Source organism: Garra rufa, chromosome 13 (assembly GCF_049309525.1).
Source record: "Garra rufa chromosome 13, GarRuf1.0, whole genome shotgun sequence".
Taxonomy (NCBI): Eukaryota; Metazoa; Chordata; class Actinopteri; order Cypriniformes; family Cyprinidae; genus Garra; species Garra rufa.
Window position 1 is genome coordinate 42105348 of NC_133373.1, and position 18730 is coordinate 42124077.

The 18730-nt window shown below is 35.9% G+C and overlaps 2 protein-coding genes across 2 annotated transcripts in view; one reads left to right on the forward strand and one right to left on the reverse strand.

Annotated features, from left to right (window-relative positions):
- Positions 1 to 2304: 2304 nt before the first annotated feature.
- Positions 2305 to 11673, forward strand: wdcp (WD repeat and coiled coil containing). The gene is made up of 4 exons (XM_073852900.1): positions 2305 to 2389; positions 4665 to 6834; positions 8176 to 8296; positions 10961 to 11673. Exons 2-4 carry the CDS (start codon positions 4909 to 4911, stop codon positions 11131 to 11133), a joined length of 2220 nt encoding a protein of 739 aa, XP_073709001.1. The 5' UTR covers positions 2305 to 2389; positions 4665 to 4908; the 3' UTR covers positions 11134 to 11673.
- A 147-nt stretch (positions 11674 to 11820) lies between these two features.
- mfsd2b (MFSD2 lysolipid transporter B, sphingolipid) overlaps positions 11821 to 18730 on the reverse strand; it is a 39420-nt gene continuing 32510 nt past the window's right edge. Inside the window, exons 9-15 of the mRNA XM_073852901.1 lie at positions 17736 to 17857; positions 17317 to 17400; positions 16638 to 16721; positions 14555 to 14664; positions 14025 to 14168; positions 13733 to 13909; positions 11821 to 12284 (exon numbers count right to left, since the gene is read on the reverse strand). Of these exons, the coding sequence (XP_073709002.1) occupies positions 12233 to 12284; positions 13733 to 13909; positions 14025 to 14168; positions 14555 to 14664; positions 16638 to 16721; positions 17317 to 17400; positions 17736 to 17857 (773 nt within the window). The 3' untranslated portion in view covers positions 11821 to 12232. The remainder of the gene's footprint in view (positions 12285 to 13732; positions 13910 to 14024; positions 14169 to 14554; positions 14665 to 16637; positions 16722 to 17316; positions 17401 to 17735; positions 17858 to 18730) is intronic.

The window sequence follows — 18730 nt, forward strand, 5'->3', positions numbered from 1 at the left end:
ATGCTTGATAAACATCATACTGATCTCATGACTTGGATCACAAATGCGCCGACCTTGCCTCTCCAAGCATTCCTTTGCGACATCCATTGTCTTGTTCAGCCTGATCCAATACTCCATTGCATCTTCGGATGGCATCGGTAAAGTATTGTAAAAATCGGCTAGGGGCATACTAGAGTAGGTGATTGTGCTGAAATGCTGTTTTAAAATGTCAAAGATCAATTGTGGGTTACTGGCGCAGTCAACAGATGTGTAATTACGCAATTTAATTCTCACTACATCACCTGCTTTCCCCATTAGCCTATCCAATATTTCTTGTGACTGCTCATGAATTGGAATAGCACGTTTCCTCAGATACAGGGACATGAGATTTTCCCACTCTTGTACAGTAAGTTTATCTGAGCCATCGCCCCTAAATATTGGTGGCTCTTTTACATCTGACTGCATCACTAGTCTGACATTAGACAGTGTCATCTCAGTTGGCTGTTCAGAATTACTACAGTGTGAACTTTTATCAGAACGTAGCTGAGCAGTAATGGACTGTCCCAATTTTTCAGCTATCTCATTGATGAGTAAACTCAAATCCGGATTTTGGTTAACTGGACTTGCCATGGCACGATCAACATATCTTGTGGAAGTCAGAACAGGTGTATCAAATGCTCTGCTAGTAGACCCTGGCATCCTAGGTTCAGAAGGTATTCTGAAAAGACCCCTTCCCCTACCAAACTGGTTACTTTGGTCAAACACCTCATTGTCGTTCATCTCTTCAGCAAAGCTACTAACACCCTCTGCCATGTTTCTGTATTGTAGCGGTCAGTTAACTTCAAATTTAGAACAATCAACAAACTGAAATATTGTTCTGAGCAGCATAAGTTGATAACAGTAATCAGTCAGCAAATTAATTGTTCAAAAGTCTTAATTCAAGTTGATGATGCGTCTTCTGAGAGAAAAAAATATATATAGTCCACTTCACTTCATATAAAATAGTCCTTCTGCCTTTGAAAAATACCTAAAACCAGTCACTGCAGCTTCCCACGGCGAACGAACAGGCGTCGATCTTCGGATGGATCCTTAAAAGGTCACGGCACCATTGTAACGGGTCCCTAAACGAGGGGAATCCGCTCTGCGTTGTGTTGATGTCACCCAATAAAGAACTTCAGACCTCTTACTGCTTGGCACTGTCTTTATTTTCTGTATAAATGGGAAATACGTTGAAAACATGAATTCTGTGAATTCTTCATTAAACAACACCGTTTAATGTCTCAATTAACACGAGACAACCTTCTCTCTGCTCAGAAGGAAGTGAACTGAGCGAGGGATTTCATTAATGAACATGCAATGAGTCAATCTTCTTAGCGTTAGCCAACACAATACAAAATGAATAACAATAACACAATTAATCACAAAGATTGCACACAATACAAAAACATACCTGTATAAATGGGAAATACGTTGAAAACATGAATTCTGTGAATTCTTCATTAAACAACACCTGTTGGCAAACGAGGAGTAATTACAGCAGGCTAATATGTGCTAATCTCACTCACAAATGCAAACGGTCACAATCGCGATCACTCAGAAATACAATTTCATAATCCCATGTTACAAAGTATGTTTAGCAAAGGAACAAACAGATTAAGTTCAGAATATATAATCAAATATAAGTAATATTACCGTTTAATGTCTCAATTAACACGAGACAACCTTCTCTCTGCTCAGAAGGAAGTGAACTGAGCGAGCGAGCGATGCGTGCACGCGAACAAGTACATACTCTTAAAGTGGCAGTGTTCTTTCTGAACAAATCTTGAAAATCATAAACATCTTAACTCAAAACAATAAAATAATATATAACAATATCAAATAAACTAAATTGCATTTATACACAAAAGAAAAAGGGGGATTTTGAGTGAAAATAATATAACCAAAATAACTCTGTTACATACACATGAACGTATTGGGTTTTTAAGATGCTTGTCTAGCTTGTGGTTTACTAGCTAAATTGTTCCAGACCAAAATATAAAATATACCAAAATATAATAAAACATGTTTTCAATATCAGTTTACAAACTCAAATAGGGGGAAAAAAATCATAAACATAAACACAAATGTAACTACTGTAACCATATGTTTTTAACCAAACTGACTTAAAGACAATAGCCCAATCAAACAACCTGGGGTTAAAAGTCTATAAATGAAAATCATAGTTATGACAAAGAGTATTCGCTAGTTGAACGTGTGTGAACTACAGTTCCCAGAATGCCCGAGACATTCTTCTTCCGGTTGTCCATGACTTCAAATGTCTCCGCGGGGAAATGCCGACACAGCTCAAGTTTACATGTTTTTCTCTGCGTGGAGTTGCTATGGTTTCCGCAGTCTTGTCAACAGCATAATGGTATGTTTATAATATTACTTTTTTTAAAAATGGTTGTGTGCGGTTTCTTATATTTTCCTTATATTTTAAGGAATGTTCTAGATCTGGATTGCCTGCTTGACAAGGTAGCATGTGGTATTGCTGTAATACATGTGAAACTTTCGTGAATGTTTTTGAGTTATTCACACTGTACATTTCAACTTCAAACAATGCAATAAGCTCTCAAAATATTTCTGTGGTCTAACTTTACCTTTTAGTAAAGCGTTATTTTGTGGAATCATGTTTAAATATTGGACATTTATGTGATTCTTCTCATCCTTGATTTGTCTGTTGTAGTAAAATGACTCCCCATTACAAAAATTAATAGTAAAGTTCTGGCTGTTAAGAAGTTACCACAAATTTATTATAGTATTATTAACTGTCGCAACTATAGTCATCATAGCAATGTCTTTTTGAAACAGTGTGGTCACTTTTACTATTGCTCAGTGAAATTTCACATAAAAATGAATGAATAATTCCAATAGAAATCTGTACTATTGGGAATTTTGCATAAGGGCAAAATTTTGATCCTTTTTAAGTTGATGACTTGAGTTTCTTTTTTCAGTCAAAAAGAAATTAAAGAATTAGTTCACTAACAAAACAAAAATGTACAGATAATTTACTCACCCCCTTGTCATCCAAGATCTTCATGCCTGTTTTTCTTTCTTCAGTCGTAAAGAAATGATGTTTTTGGAGGAAAACATTTCAGGAATTTTCTCCAAATGGTGGACTTCTACAGTGCCTGCAAGTTTAAACTTCTAAAATGCAGTTTAAATGCAGCTTCAGATAGCTTTAAACAATCCCAGCTGAGGACTTAGGGTTATCTAGTGAAAAGATCTGTCATTTTCTTAAATAAATAAAGATTTATACACTTTTTATCCACAAATGCCAGTTTTGTATAGCTCTGCGATGTGCATGCGTACTCCCTGTGCTCCGGTTCAGTACAGTTGGGGGTATGTTGAAAAACTTCCATCTAATTTTCTCCTCCAACTTCAAAATCGCCCTACATCACTGTTTTACCTTTTTTGAAAAGGGCTTTTGACCTTCTTTGCACGTTTACTTCGTAAACACTGGGTCGTACCTTTGCAGCGATGTAGGGCGATTTTGAAGTTGGAGGAGTAAATAAGATGGGAGCATCGCAGAGCTAGAGATGAGCATATGTGGTTAAAAAGTGTGTGAATATTAATTTATTTAAGAAAATGACTGTTTCACTAGATAAGACTCTTATTTCTCGGCTGGGATCGTTTAGAGCCCTTTGAAGCTGCATTTAAACTGCGTTTTGGAAAGGGCACCATAGAAGTCCACTATATGGAGAAAATTCCATGTGCACGTTTTGCTCAAAAAACATAATTTCTTTACAATTGAAGAAAGAACGACATGAACATTTTGGATGACAATGGGGGTGAGTAAATTATCTGTGAATTTATGTTCTGGAAGTGAACTAATCCTTTAAGGCTGTTGAGGAAAACATTCCAGGATTTTTCTCCATGCAGTGGACTTAAGTGTTGGCCAATGGGTTGAAGGTCCAAACTGCAGTTTCAATGCAGCTTCAAAGGGCTCGATCCCAGCCAAGGAACAAGGGTCTTATCTAGCGACACCACTGGTGATTATTTAAAAAATATATATTAAGTTATGTAATTTTAACCACAAATGCAATTACGCAATACATAATCACATTGAAAAGGTGGTGCATGGTTTGTTCTTCTTCTGTATACTCCAGTTTAAAAGGGTAGGGTACAGTGAAAAAATTCCATTTTAATTTCTCCTCCAACTTAAAAAACCTCCAACATTGTTGTTTTACCATTTTTTGTAAAGGGCGTTTGACTGTCTTTGTACATTTGGTAACACTGGGTTGGTACTTCCGTCTACATGACCTTTCCAGCTTGACCACGTAATGTGTTAAGTCATGGACACAGCTAGTGCAAGATGAGCAGTTGTGGTTGAAACATATATACATTTAAAAGATTTTTTCTGTTTAAGATAAGACCCTTATTCCTCTGCTGGGATCGTGTAGAGCCCTTTGAAGTTGAAACTGCAGTTTATCTCTATTGAAGTCCACTATATGGAGAAAAATCCTGAAATGTTTTCCTTAAAACATTTTCCTTAATTTCTTTTCAACTGAAGAAAGAAAGACATGAACATTTTGAATGACATGGGGGTGAGTAAATTATCAGGAAATTTTCTTTCTCGAGTGAACTAATCCTTTAAAGGGCTGTTTTGTAATATCAGCATTTGTATGTCTTTTTATGCATTTCAGGCCTGGGACTGGGACAGAAAAAACAATGTCAAAAGATGTAGCATCCCAACCTCAGAGGGTTTTATGACGTCGGGGGTCGTGTCAGCCTAATCTGGTCATCCTCGAGTGGAGCCTCTCTCTGGCCAATAGGATTAGAGAGTGAGGGAAGAGGCTTTACCTATTCTTGGAGTATGTGATGGCAGTCTTCTCCTACTGAAGCACAGAGTTACATCTATCTCTTAATACGGACTCGAAACTTTTCTGTATGACAAGGAACGTTATTTTCCTTTCCATCGGAGAAACCGAACCAAGCATGGAGCTGGGAAAAGCCAAGCTTCTAAGAACAGGGTTAAACACCCTACACCAAGCCATTCACCCGGTGCACGGAATAGCCTGGACGGACGGTAAGCAGGTTTGTCTCACCTCGGTGTATTCAGTCGACAGTGAGCCCAAATTTGGTGACACCAATGTTATTGGACAATTTGAACATGTGTTGGGACTCTTCTGGGGGCCACTGTGCTGCTCTGGATCCCCGGCGTTGCTTGCCGTCCAGCATAAAAAGCATATCACGGTTTGGCAGCTTCAGCTGAGTGCTTTAGAGCAGAACAAACTCCTGTGCACGCAGACCTGCGAAATGAGCGAGCCCTTTCCGCTGCTGTCCCAGGGATGCGTCTGGCATCCCAAAATGGACATCTTAGCCATTTTGACCAAGCGGGATGCCTCGGTTTTGTTCTCCGTGCGGGTCGATAATCGCCGTGTAAAGGCCGATATCAAGGGCAGTGGTCTGATCCACTGTGCCTGCTGGACTAAAGACGGAACCCGCCTGGTGGTGGCCATCGGTAGCGCATTGCACTCGTATATTTGGAACGACATCCAAAAAAGCCTGGTGGCATGCTCCTTCTGTCCTATTTTCGACGTAGGTGGGTATATCTGCGCGATTGAGTCCACCGACGAGGCCCAAGTCGCTGTCGCGACTGAACTTCCGCTTGATAAAATTTGCGGGCTCAATGCAGGCATCGCATTTGATATGCCCAATGAGTCCGAGGCTTCAACGTGCCGCCCTTCTCCCGTTTTAACAGTGGATACGGACTATTATTTAGACAGACGGAGATCATGTGATTCTGAGCGCTCGGGACACTCCTCCTCGTCCGGACCCATAGATCTAACACACATTCTCGCCAAACACCGAAAATCTGATCCAAGTCCGCTCATCCACTTGAGGCGGCGGGATAATTTGACAGGAACAGGTCAGGACTCGTCATATCTAATTTTGGTAACCTATGAACGCAAGGTCACCACTACGAGAAAGGTCAGCATCCCTGGCATCTTGGTGCCTGATATTATCGCCTTCGATCCGAGTGGGAGCACAATGGCCGTGGCGTCGAACACGTGCAACATGATCCTAGTTTACTGTATCACGGATTCCTCCATGCCCAACGTGCAGCAGATCCAGCTGCAAAAAAACGAGAGGCCCAAAGGGGTGTGCTTTTTCACCAACAAGATGTTGCTCTTAATGATTGGCCGGCAGAAGTCCAATGATCCTGCTTTCCTCCCCTCCTCCAACACGGACAAGTACATCTTGAGGCTCATAGCCAAGGAGCTGGCATTCGACGAGGAGGCTGCCACCCCAGTGGTTCCCAAGCCCGAGTCGGCGAGCCAACATCATGGGATTAGACGTCATTCTGAGAACTTTTCTAAAGACGACCGTCTATCAATTAAGGATCTAATACTTCCCGGAGGCTCGGTAATTGTTTCGCCATCCAGTCGGAGGAAACTCATCGAGGAGGTACGCAGCACAGATCTGAGCCCCGTGGCGAGCTCCGCCGACTTCTCGGATAGAGCGTCCAGTGCCTCCTCCGTTACTCTGGAAACTTATGACATGGATCACATCAGCCGCATGACCACGCTCGCCGTAGCCGGACAGGCCAGCCGGGATTCGAGTCGACCCTGTTCGCCCAGATTTGAGGCCTCAGAAAAATTGTATTCCGATGCCGCTCCGCCACAGAACAGCTGCCAGTCCAAAGAGAAGAACCTGGAGCAGCTGACGCAGAACATGGAGAGGATTTTCACCAGGTTTGCTGACGTCCAGCAGTGCCTCGCAGAAATCAGAGACTTCACCCAAAATGGCAAAAGGATTGCATGCAGTTATCCATCTGCTTATGAACCGCAATACGTGCACATTACGTGTCAGGTATGAAATTATCCATCGTTTTCTTTTAAATCATGCAGGGAAAGGCTTCAGTCAGTGCTAATCTGTTGATTCATTTATTTGAGTAATTGCATAAAGGATTTGATTTACAGAATTGCATTAAGAAAATGTCTTGTCCCATACACTCAAGATGCAAATTTAAGGGTCTAAAAAAAGATCCATATTGGGTGAATAATATGTATATGATTATTTGTATTAGAATAATTTAAATATTTGTAAATTATATTATTATAATAATTATTATTCAATGTAACACTATTATAAATTATAAATTTAATTTATAAATCTAAATTATAATTATTATTATTGACATTACTGTAATTTATAATCTAAATGTAAACATACAGTATAAGAGCACAGACCCTTAAAACTGGTTGTCATTTGTTTATAAATAAAAAATGTTAAAATTATAAATAATTTATAAATAATCTAAATTACAATTTATTATTATCATTTATAATAATTTACATGACGGTAATTTAGAATGTAAATAATTAATGAATTTGTAAATATTTTGAATAATCAAAACTGTAATTCTTGTAAATAATAATGACAATAACAAATTATTATTTGTTAACATTAATGTATTAACTAACATGAATGAACAATGAACAATATATTTATTACACTATTTATTAATCTTTGTTAATGTTAGTTAATAAAATACAGACGCTTATTGTTAGTTCATGTTAATTCACAGAGCATTAACTAATGTTAACAAACACAAATTGTGACTTTATTAATACATTAGTAAATGCTGAAAGTAACTCTGGAGTATTGTTCATTCTTAGTTCAAGTTAACTAATGTTAACTAATGCACCTTTTAAAGTGTTACCAATTGAATTGTAGAGTTTCTTCATATTCCAAAGCAGAAGTCTGACAGATGTAGAGACTCCAACTAGTTAAATACCCTCCACAATTAGTGAACCTTCTTAAACATTATTTTTAAGATCACATATTGCATAATTTGCATTTGAATGTTAAATTTAACAACAACAAATGATAACTTGATTAAATGATTTACTTCTGGAGCTAAGTCCTAATCCAAACCAAGACTCTACAAAGCCCATTTTACTCTTATTCAGACCATCAGGCCGTATACCATTGTGAAGCATCACGCCAACTCATAATTCCTCTCGCTGTTGTTGGTACAACCCTTTGTCAGCAGATGTCAGATTGAAGTGATTCTGTTGACCTTGGCATAACTTGTCTTAGAGGAATCATCAGACTTAATCCACAACCACATGACCAGCTCTATTGTGAATGATGCTTCCCTAAAGTGACTCATGGTCCTGCACTTTGTATTTGTCTTTTGTCCTTCAGAAACAGTTATCTGAGAATGTGTATACGGATGAGAGAAGGCCGTTGCTGCTGTGTGGGGGACGGATCTGTCTGCGGGTGGTGCAGGAACTCTTTGGCCTGACAGTCGTGGAGATGATGCATGGTACGTCTGGAAGAATGGAAAAAGTCTCAGTCACATCTAAATAAAAAAAAAAAAGCCAATCTTACCACTTTGATCAATGCATTTGTAATAAAATGAGACAGTTGAGGTCAAAAGTTTACATACACCTTCAGAATCTGTAAAATGTTAATTATTTGACTAAAATAAGAGGGATCATACAAAATATGCATGTTATTTTTTATTTAGCACTGACCTGAATAAGATATTCCACATAAAAGATGTTTACAAATAGTCCACAAGAGAAAATAGTTAAATTTATAAAAAAATTACCCTGTTCAAAAGTTTACATACACTTGATTCTTAATACTGTGTTGTTACCTTTTTTTTTTTTTGTTTAGTGATAGTTGTTCATGAGTCCCTTTTTTATCCTGAACAATTAAACTGTCTGCTGTTCTTCAGAAAAATCCTTCAGGTCCCACAAATTCTTTGGTTTTTCAGCCTTTTTGTGTATCTGAACTCTTTCCAACAATGGCCGTATGATTTTGAGATCCATCTTTTCACACTAAAGACAACTGAGGGACTCATATGCAACTATTACAGAAGGTTTAAACGCTCACTGATGCTCCAGAAGGAAACACGATGCATTAAGAGTTGAGGGTGAAAACTTTTGATCAGAATGAAGATGTGTACATTTTTCTTATTTTGCCAAAATGTTATATTTTTCTCATTTAGTACTGCCCTTCAGAGGCTACAGAAGATACTTACATGTTTCCCAGAAGACAAAATAAGTAAAATTTACCCTGATCTTCAAATTCAAAAAGTTTTCACCCCTGGCTCTGCATTGTGATTCCTTCTGGAGCATCAGTGAGTCCCTCAGTTGTCCTATGTATGTCAAAATGATACAGTCATTGTTGGAAAGAGTTCAAATACACAAAAATGCTGAGAACCCAAAAGTTGTGGTACCTTAAGGATTATTTTGAAGAACACAGAGCAGCGGAACAACTATCACTAAACAAAACAAAAAAAACACAGCTGAAGAACCAAGTGTGTATACACTTTTGAACAGGGTCAATTTTTATAAATTGAACTATTATTTTCTCTTAAATAACATGCATTTTGTATCATCCCTCATATTTCGGTCAAATAGTTAACATTTTGCAAATTCTGCGAGATGTATGTAAAACTTTTTACCTCAACTGTATATAGTTGCATTGATAGGGTAACCATACATCCTCTTTTTCCCTTGACATGTTTTCCAAATGCCAAAAATGTCTGGATTTTGACTCTGTTTTCCTTGTACATTACATCTATACATATCACCTTGTTGAACGACACAATTGGTCAATTATATGCAGTGCCTCCATGCTATTGGTTAAGTTTCAGTCATTTACTTGCATGAAAACAACTGAAAAACAAAGCCAAAACCTAAACATTTTAGGCATTTTAGAAATGCTCGCCAAGACATATACAGGCAAAAAGAGGATATATGGTCACCCTTTGCATTAGAAAAACTGACTTTTTGCAACCATTGCACACTGAATGGAGCACCTGAATGTTACTGATATCTCTGTGTTGATGTTTCTGGCTGTTTTACAGCAAGCAGATGGGATGTCTTAATGAAGTCGTGCAAAGCATGAATCCGGTTTTCCTGTGTTGAGACAGATTGTTCGGTGTGCTTTGGCTTCGTTTAATTGTCAATGACTAAAATAGGAAGCGATTAGGTGGAGCAATCGGATTTGTGGGTTTAAGTTTGAATCAGCTTACAGCCTTTTGTGCTGTGCGTCTCTACAGCTGATGTATGCCTGAACCACTGTCACTCATGCTAAGACTGCAAGCTACTGTGCAGAATTTTCTCATGGTTTTAAAGCAATAGTTCATGCAAAAATGAAAACTTCCTAAAAATGTACTCCGTCTCAAGGCATCCAAGATGTAGATGAGTTCGTTTTTTTCATTGTAACGGATTTGGAGAAATTTCACATTACTTCATTTGCTCACCAATGGATCCTCTGCAGTGAATGGGTGCCGTCAGAATGAGAGTGCAAGCAGCTGATTAAAAACATGACAATAATTTATGTTTTTTGAGGAAAACATTTCAGGATTTCTCTCCATATAATGGACTTCTATGGTGCCCTCGAGTTTGAACTTCCAAAATGCAGCTTCAAATAGCTCTAAACGATCACAGCCGAGGAAAGATCGGTTATTTCCTAAAAAAAAAAAAATACAATTTATATACTTTTTAACCTCAAATGCTGGACTTTTCTAGCTCTGTGTGTAGAGATTAAAAACTCTATAGAAACTATTTAGAAAATAACCGATCGTTTCGCTAGATAAGACCCTTCTTCTTCGACTGGGATCATTTAGAGCCCTTTGAAGCTGCATTTAAACTGCATTTTGTCCATAATCAATAATAATGCTCCCCATGTTTTTAGAACAGTTTTGGACTGTTTTCATTTGAATAAGATGTTAATTGATAAACTGGATTACTTGTGGATTATTAAGATGTTTTTAATCAGCTGTTTGGACTCTCATTCTGACGGCACCCATTCACTGCAGAGGATCCATTGGTGAGCAAGTGATGTAATGCTGAGTTTCTCCAAACCTGTTCTGATGAAGAAACAGACTCATCTACATTTGAAATGTTCTAAAGGTTAGGTTTTGATATTTGGGTGTACTATTCCTTTAAATACATTTTTCTTCTTCTCACAGGTCCCATGTGGATCGTCTTGGTGGCTGATGCAGATGGTTTCGTTCCGCTCACATTTAAACACAAAGATGAGCTCACAATCAGGAGTGCAAGGAGGAAATCGCCTATGAGACCCCAGAGTTGCACAGATGTATTTCCCCCTGAAAGTCCACTATCTCCTAATGCAGAAAAATGAAGCCTTTTTTATTCTCAAGAGGACTTAGAAATATTTGTATTATATTTGTCTTTTGTTAGCTGGATATCTGTGGCTAACAAAGGGATACTCCAAACTCTTAGTTTGGAATTCAGGGAAAATTTCTTGCCACTTATTTGGCCACTGTGATATTTATTGGACGTTGGTAGATTTGAGTAACATGACAGTTGTTAAGGGCAGAACAGTTTTGATCATTTTCAGAAAAATACTCGAGTGCCTGCTTAATTATTTTTGCTTACATAGCTTCTCTTTTGTCCCACACAACAAAATCAAGATACATGTGATATTAAAGAAGATTCATAGTAATTGTATTCAATTTGATTTGTAAACTGTAACACACGACATTAGTAACAGCCCAGATTAAAAGAACCTCAAAATAGCACATTTGCACACTGAAAAAAAAAATGTGATGGTGCAACAAATTTCACTCAGAAATTGTTTACATTTCAGAAATAATTAAGAAGAAATGCCAAGTAACACTGAATTAAACAGTAGAAAAACTGAAATGGTATTTTCTTGTAAAACAATAATCATTGTTTTGTTTAAAACGTTGACAAATATTTTTTTACAGCCCACCTTTGTACATTTTGCATTGCCTGATTATTTGTATTATAGTAAATTCCTTTAGACTTATGTTTAAAACAATGTACAAACGCATAGATAAATACATGAATTCATCCAAAGAATATTCAATATTTTATTATCATTTCTGTTTTATATTTATTGAAGTATCTTCGAAATATGCCGAAGCTACGTGAACCAGCACAATTTTTATTAATCCTGTAGTCAAGTCATTCAATATTATTTATAATCACTAACACAACTTAATATATCATCAGTAAATTTTCCCTCAGGAAATCCTGATATATAATGATATATAGTCCATTCATGTGTATAAATTAGATACTGTAATACTGTATAGGTGGCTATATGTTCATTTGAAAATACAGAAACAGACCGAATACAGAAACAAACTGAAATGTTTACAGTTAAACATTATATATCTCACACAGTGTAATATACACTAACGCAACTCATCCCAGCGCTGGGCTGGAATATCAGGATCGGCTGTTTAAGGATGTTACGCGCTGCTCAGATCAGCTCTGAGAGATTTGCAGGTAATACTCTGGCTCCTGAAAAATAAACCAAATATATATTTTTTATAGGGCTGTCAAACGATTAATCGCGATTAATCGCATGCAAAATAAAAGTTTATGTTTACATACTATATGTGTATTGAGTATATTTATTATGCATATACAAATACACACACATACATGTATATATTTAAAAAAATATTTAGATGTATATATATATATTTATACTTGTATATAATTTAGATTATAAATAAATTTAAAGATTTAATATATAAATCTAACATAATTTTCCTTAATATATACATGTGTGTATGTGTATTCATGTATACATAATAAATATACACAGTACACACAGATATAGTATGTAAACATAAACTTTTATTTTGCATGCGATTAATCGCGATTAATCGTTTGACAGCCCTAATTTTTTATTATATATAATATATAGAAAATATTCAGTTGAGGTCAAACGTTTACATACACCTTGCAGAATGTGCAAAATGTTAATTATTTTAGCGAAAGAAGAGGGATCATACAAAATGCATGTTGGTTTTCATTTACTACTGACCAGAACAAGATATTATATAAAGATGTTTACATATAGTCTTCAAGAGAAAAATTTAATTCATAAAAATGTTTATGTATTTAATTTTATAATCCTTTCCTATTGACTGTATCATTTTGAGATCCATCTTTTGACACTGAGGACAATTGAGGGACTCAATATTAAACTATTACAGAAGGTTTAAACACTCATTGATGCTCCAGAAGGAAACACAATGCATTAAGAGCCAGGGGGTGAAAACTTTTGAACAGAATGAAGATGTGTAGCCTACGTTTTTTCCAATTTTGCCTACATATATTATTTTCATTTAGTACTGCCCTTTAGAAGTTATAGAACATACCTAGATGTTTCCCAGAAGACAAAATAAATCAAATTTACCCTGATATTCAAATTCAAAAGTTTTCACCCCCTGGCTCTTAATGCATCAGTGAGCATTTGAACCTTTTTGTAATAGTTGCAAATGAGTCCCTCAGTTGTCCATAGTGTGACAAATGGATCTCAAAATCATACATTCATAGTTGGAAAGGGTTCAAACGCACAAAAATGCTGAAAAACCAAAGAATTTGTGGGACCTGAAGGACTTTTCTAAAGAACAGCAGGCAGTTTAACTGTTCAGGACAAACAAGGGACTCATGAACAACTATCACTAAACAAAAAAACAGCTGTGGGTCATTCAGGTAACAACACAGTATTAAGAATCAAGTGTATGTAAATATTTGTCGTTTTTATAAATTCGACAATTATTTTCTCTTATGGACTATATGTAAACATCTTTTACGCGAAATATCTTATTCAAACCAGCAGTAAATAAAAAAATGCATTTTGCATGATCCTTCTCATTTTGGTAAAACAAAACACTGTTTTCTGCAAGGTGTATGTAAACTTTTGACCACATCTTAACGCAAGTCAGGGTCTTCACCTGAGTTCCTCCAGGGCGAGTTTGTTTCTTAATCTGACGTCCTCGCTGATCGGGTACACCACAAGGATCATCAGGCCTGTCGTTATACAGGCCACCGGAGCGGCTCCGATAAGTAGTTTGAGTGTATAAACCACTGGAAGGGGCTGTCTGCACGCTCCTGTGTCATAACCAGCAAACCTACGGACATCAACGACAATACATTTCAACACAAATATGAAATATTGCAATGTTTACACCACTATCTGTCATGATTCATCATCTCCAGCCGTAGATACTGAAAGAGTGATCTCACTGTAGACAGAGCGTCGACACTCCGAGAGAAATGCCTGCAGCAAACTTAGTGAAGAAAGCATATAGGGAGTAGAAGATCGCCTCGTGGCCTTTACAGTTGCGGTTTGCCAGTCTGAAGTCATCCACTACATCTGGTAACATTGACCTGAGCAACAGGAAACACAACACAGCAGAGGTATCAATCATCATTTCTATTAAACATGGACGGTGGTCGCATAAAGCCAAATCCACTTTGTAGTCAGCACATTAAAACTGCAATTTACTCATTTGGGGCTTTTCCAATCAATCCCAGTGTGTCTTTAAAACCAAAAAATAGCATGACCCTGCTTTGAAACCTGTTATTTGGAAACTGCTGGCTTCTTAAACCTATGTATCCCAGGGGTAAAATCAAAGCTTGGGAGGTTTAAATAAACAAAAATTAGAATCTGCTTTCAAATGCATGGCATGAACTACATTTCTGAAGAAAATGAGTGATGCTGCAAAACAAAGTATAAAAAAATACAAAGTTACATTTTGGTTTGTAGGACTCACCATGGTAACAAGAGAGAAGCGGCCACACTAAGCCCAGATGATACGGCCACGACATATGCCACTATCAGATTAGGGATGAACACCAGCATCACCGTGAACGGCATGATCCACTGCACACATGACAATTGAAAAGAGGTCATTGAATGTTACTCAATGTGCAAATGCATTAGCATTTAAAGGTGCAATAATAAACCTCCAGAAATCAATAAGGCCTTTTTTAAGGTCCAGAGAGGCCATTTTAAGGGATAGCTCATCAAAAAAAAAAAATCTATTGTTAATTACTCCCATAAGATTTCATAAGGTTCATGACCTATGCACACATTCATGAGAGTCATATTCTCGTAGCTTCATAAAATTACTGTTGAACCACTAATGTCACATGGACTGTTTTATTGATGTCCTTTCTACCTTTCTGGCCCGTGAATATGTCACTTGCGTTGCTGTCTATATAGGCTCAGAAGGCTCTCGGATTTCATCCAAAATATCTTAATTTGTGTTCAGAAGATGAACAAAGGTCTTATAGGTTTGGAATGACATGAGGGTGAGAAATTAATGACAGAGTTTTCATTTTTGGGTGAACTATCCCTTTAATTGTACATGAGGTGTTTAAAATACATGACCAGCTGAATACTGTTTATTTAATTCTAGTTAGGCGCTTATTATTAGACACTTTGAGAATAAACCCTTGCAAATGTGATGTTTTAACATTGACATGAGTGTGATGCTGCATCAATGCCAAAAGGTGTCAGTATACAGTTACAGAACACTGTTGTATCAGCCACTGAAATGTGGTCAGTGCTCAGAATGGCATAATAAACTTTTAAACGGCATGCTGAAACATTTCTAAAAAGTGAAAATGGTTAAAATAATTAGTATTTTCTTGTATTCTTTTTTTAATTTAGATTTATCTATACAGTACAATACAGTTCATTTTATACTGTTTACTCTCTAAAATAGTAAAGTGTGCCAATTATTACTTGACAAATGTAGGTGTATATACATATTATAAACTGCAGAAAAACAGTAGTGCTAAATCAAAAATACTGTATGTTGTCCATTAATTAAATTGTAAAATGAGGTTTTGTTTTGTCGCTATAAGCCAGTGTTATTTTAATATTATTGATATCATAACATTTATTCTTTTTAAGTTAGCTTTTCGTTTTATATTTTCAGTTTTTAGTTTTATTAATTTGTACATTTATAAAATACTAATTTTTATACATCCATGTAGTGTTAATTTATGTTTATTTCACTTTTAGTTTTGTGTAATTTTTATGAAAGCCTGTTTCCGTCACTGAATAAAAAATTTAAAAAAGGTTATTGCAACTTTTTATCTCACAATTCTGACTTTTATAAGAAATATAAGATATATAAACTTGCAATTCTGAGTTATAAAGTTGGAATTGCAAGATATAAACCTGCAATTCTGACTTTTTTTCTTAGAATTGTGTGATATAAACCTGCAATTCTAAGTTATAAGGTCAGAATTGCAAGATATAAACTCGCAATTCTGACTTTTTTTCTTAGAATTGTGTGATATAAACCTGCAATTCTAAGTTATAAGGTCAGAATTGCAAGATATAAACTCGCAATTCTGACTTTTTTTCTTAGAATTGTGTGATATAAACTTGCAATTCCGAGTTACATTATAACTCAGAATTTTATATCACACAAGTCTAAGAAAAAAAGAATTTTTTTATATTTAGCAATTCTGACTTTTTTCTTAGAATTGTGTGATATAAAATTGTGAGTTATAAAGTCAGAATTACAAGATATATATATTCTCTTTATATCTTGATATCAACTTTATATCTCACAATTTAGACTGATTTTTTTAAACTCACAATTCTAAGAAATAAAGTCACAATTGTCTTTTTTTTTTCTGAACACAAGCTATGGCCACCGTCTGTTTGGTTGATTTATATTTTCTTATATATATATATATTCGGTATATTTACTTTTGTGTTCAGCAGAAGAAAGAAACTCATACAAGTTTGAAAGAAGTAGAAGGTGAGTAAATAATGACAGGATTTTAATTTTGGGTGAACTATCCCAGAAAAACAACTGATAAAGTAACATTTACTGTTATGCCGCAGAAAGCTGCTGTTTTCTTCCCGAACTTCTCAAGGAACCACTGCCAGAATGGGATACTCACTGCTGCCGACATCTAGAAAGATAAACAGTACAAAAATTCTGTCACATATTCACTTTACCAACGTAATAGAAGACACGGACACATATGTGACCAGGAATTTTTTTTTAATTGAGATTTACACATGATTCATATCTAATAAATAAACTTTCAATTAATGTATGGATTGTTAGGATAGGACAATATTTGACCGAGATATAACTATTTGAAAATCTGGAATCTGAGGGTGCAAAAAAATCAAAATACTGAGAAAATCACCTTTAAAATTGTCCAAATCAAGTTCTTAGCAATGCATATTACTAATCAGAAATTAACTTTTGATATATTTAGAGTAGGAAATGTACAAAATATCTTCATGGAACATGATCTTTACTTAATATCCTAATGATTTTTGGCATAAAAGAAATTTTTTTTTTTTTTTTAAACCAACCAATGTATTTTTGGAAATTGTTACAAATATACCTGTGCTACTTAAGAGTTAGTCTTTCTTTTATTGTCAGATAAAGTGACTAAACAAATAACCGCTGATAGTGTAATGAGGAGCGTCAATGGCAGGTCTGAATATTTACAGTATTAAATTCATAGTTTAATTTCTTCATCAGGTACTCACCAGAATTGTCAAAACAATGTTCTGAAAGTGATCTCGCAGCTCCACGGCATATGTGCAGAACAGCACAAAGTTACTTTGTATCAACTGCAAAAGGAAACAGTGATGAATGGAAATGGTAATACAGTTCTAATGACGTCATTAATTAATCCAGTCCAGAACGCTGTGATTAAAAGAATAGTTCACTCAAAAAAGGAAATTTTTTTACTTTCCTGTTACATTGGAAAAACATCCTACAGGTTTGGAACGGTGAATACATAAAGTAATTTTTCAGTGAACTATTTCTTTGAGAAACGCTAAAGCTTACATTCTGGCAATCATATGCTGATAATAAATATAATTATTCAGCTACATAGTTTGCTTCACACAACGGCCAATTGAACACATTCTAGAATGATATCACTAAAGGGAAAAAATGTTACCTGGATGGCCACAGATATGAAAAGGAAAGCAGCCGTCAGGGTGAGGTAGGACCCGTGCTTCATTACCAAAATAAAGCCCTTATGGAAAGGAATGGCCTTGTCTGTTTTAGGAGCATAGGGATCTAATGCAGACAAAAAAAGTTGAAAAAACAAAAGTTAGACATGTTTTCGGAAGGGTAGCTTGACAAGTCTTCCAAAGCCATACAATAGCTAAATTTAAGTCAATATGTGCTTATATAATTTATATTTCTAAATAGGAAACTTTTGTGTATTCAAACCTGGTACGCATGCCACATTTGAATATAAGCCAATGGGTTTTGGCCTGTTTTGGTTTGTTCAGAAAAATATACACTACCATTTAAAAGTTTGGAGTCAGTAAAATTTTATATTCAACAAGGATATTGATCATAAGTGACAGTAAAAACTTTTACATTTATACAGTTGAGGTTAAAAGTTTACACCCCCTTTTTAGAATCTCCAAAATAAGAGGGATCATACAAAATGCATGTTATTGTTTGTTTAGTACTGACCTGAATAAGATATTTCACATAAAAGACGTTTACATATAGTCCACAAGAGAAAATTGTTATAAAAATGACCCCGTTTGAAAGTTTACATCCCCTTGATTTTTAATACCGTGTTGTTACCTGAATGATCAACAGCTGTGTTTTTTTGTTTAGTGATAGTCCCTGTTTGTCCTGAATAGTTAAACTGCCTGCTGTTCTTTAGAAAAACCCTTCAGGTCCCACAAATTCTTTTGTTTTCCAGCATTTTTGTGTATTTGAACCCTTTCCAACAATGACTGTATGATTTTGAAATCTTTTCACACTGAGGACAGCTGAGGGACTCATATGCAACTATTACAGAAGTTTCAAACACTCACTGATGCTCCAGAAGGAAAAACAATGCATTAAGAGCCTGGGGGTAAACTTTTAAATAGAATGGAGATGTGCACATTTTTCTTATTTTGCCTAAATATCATATTTCTTCATTTA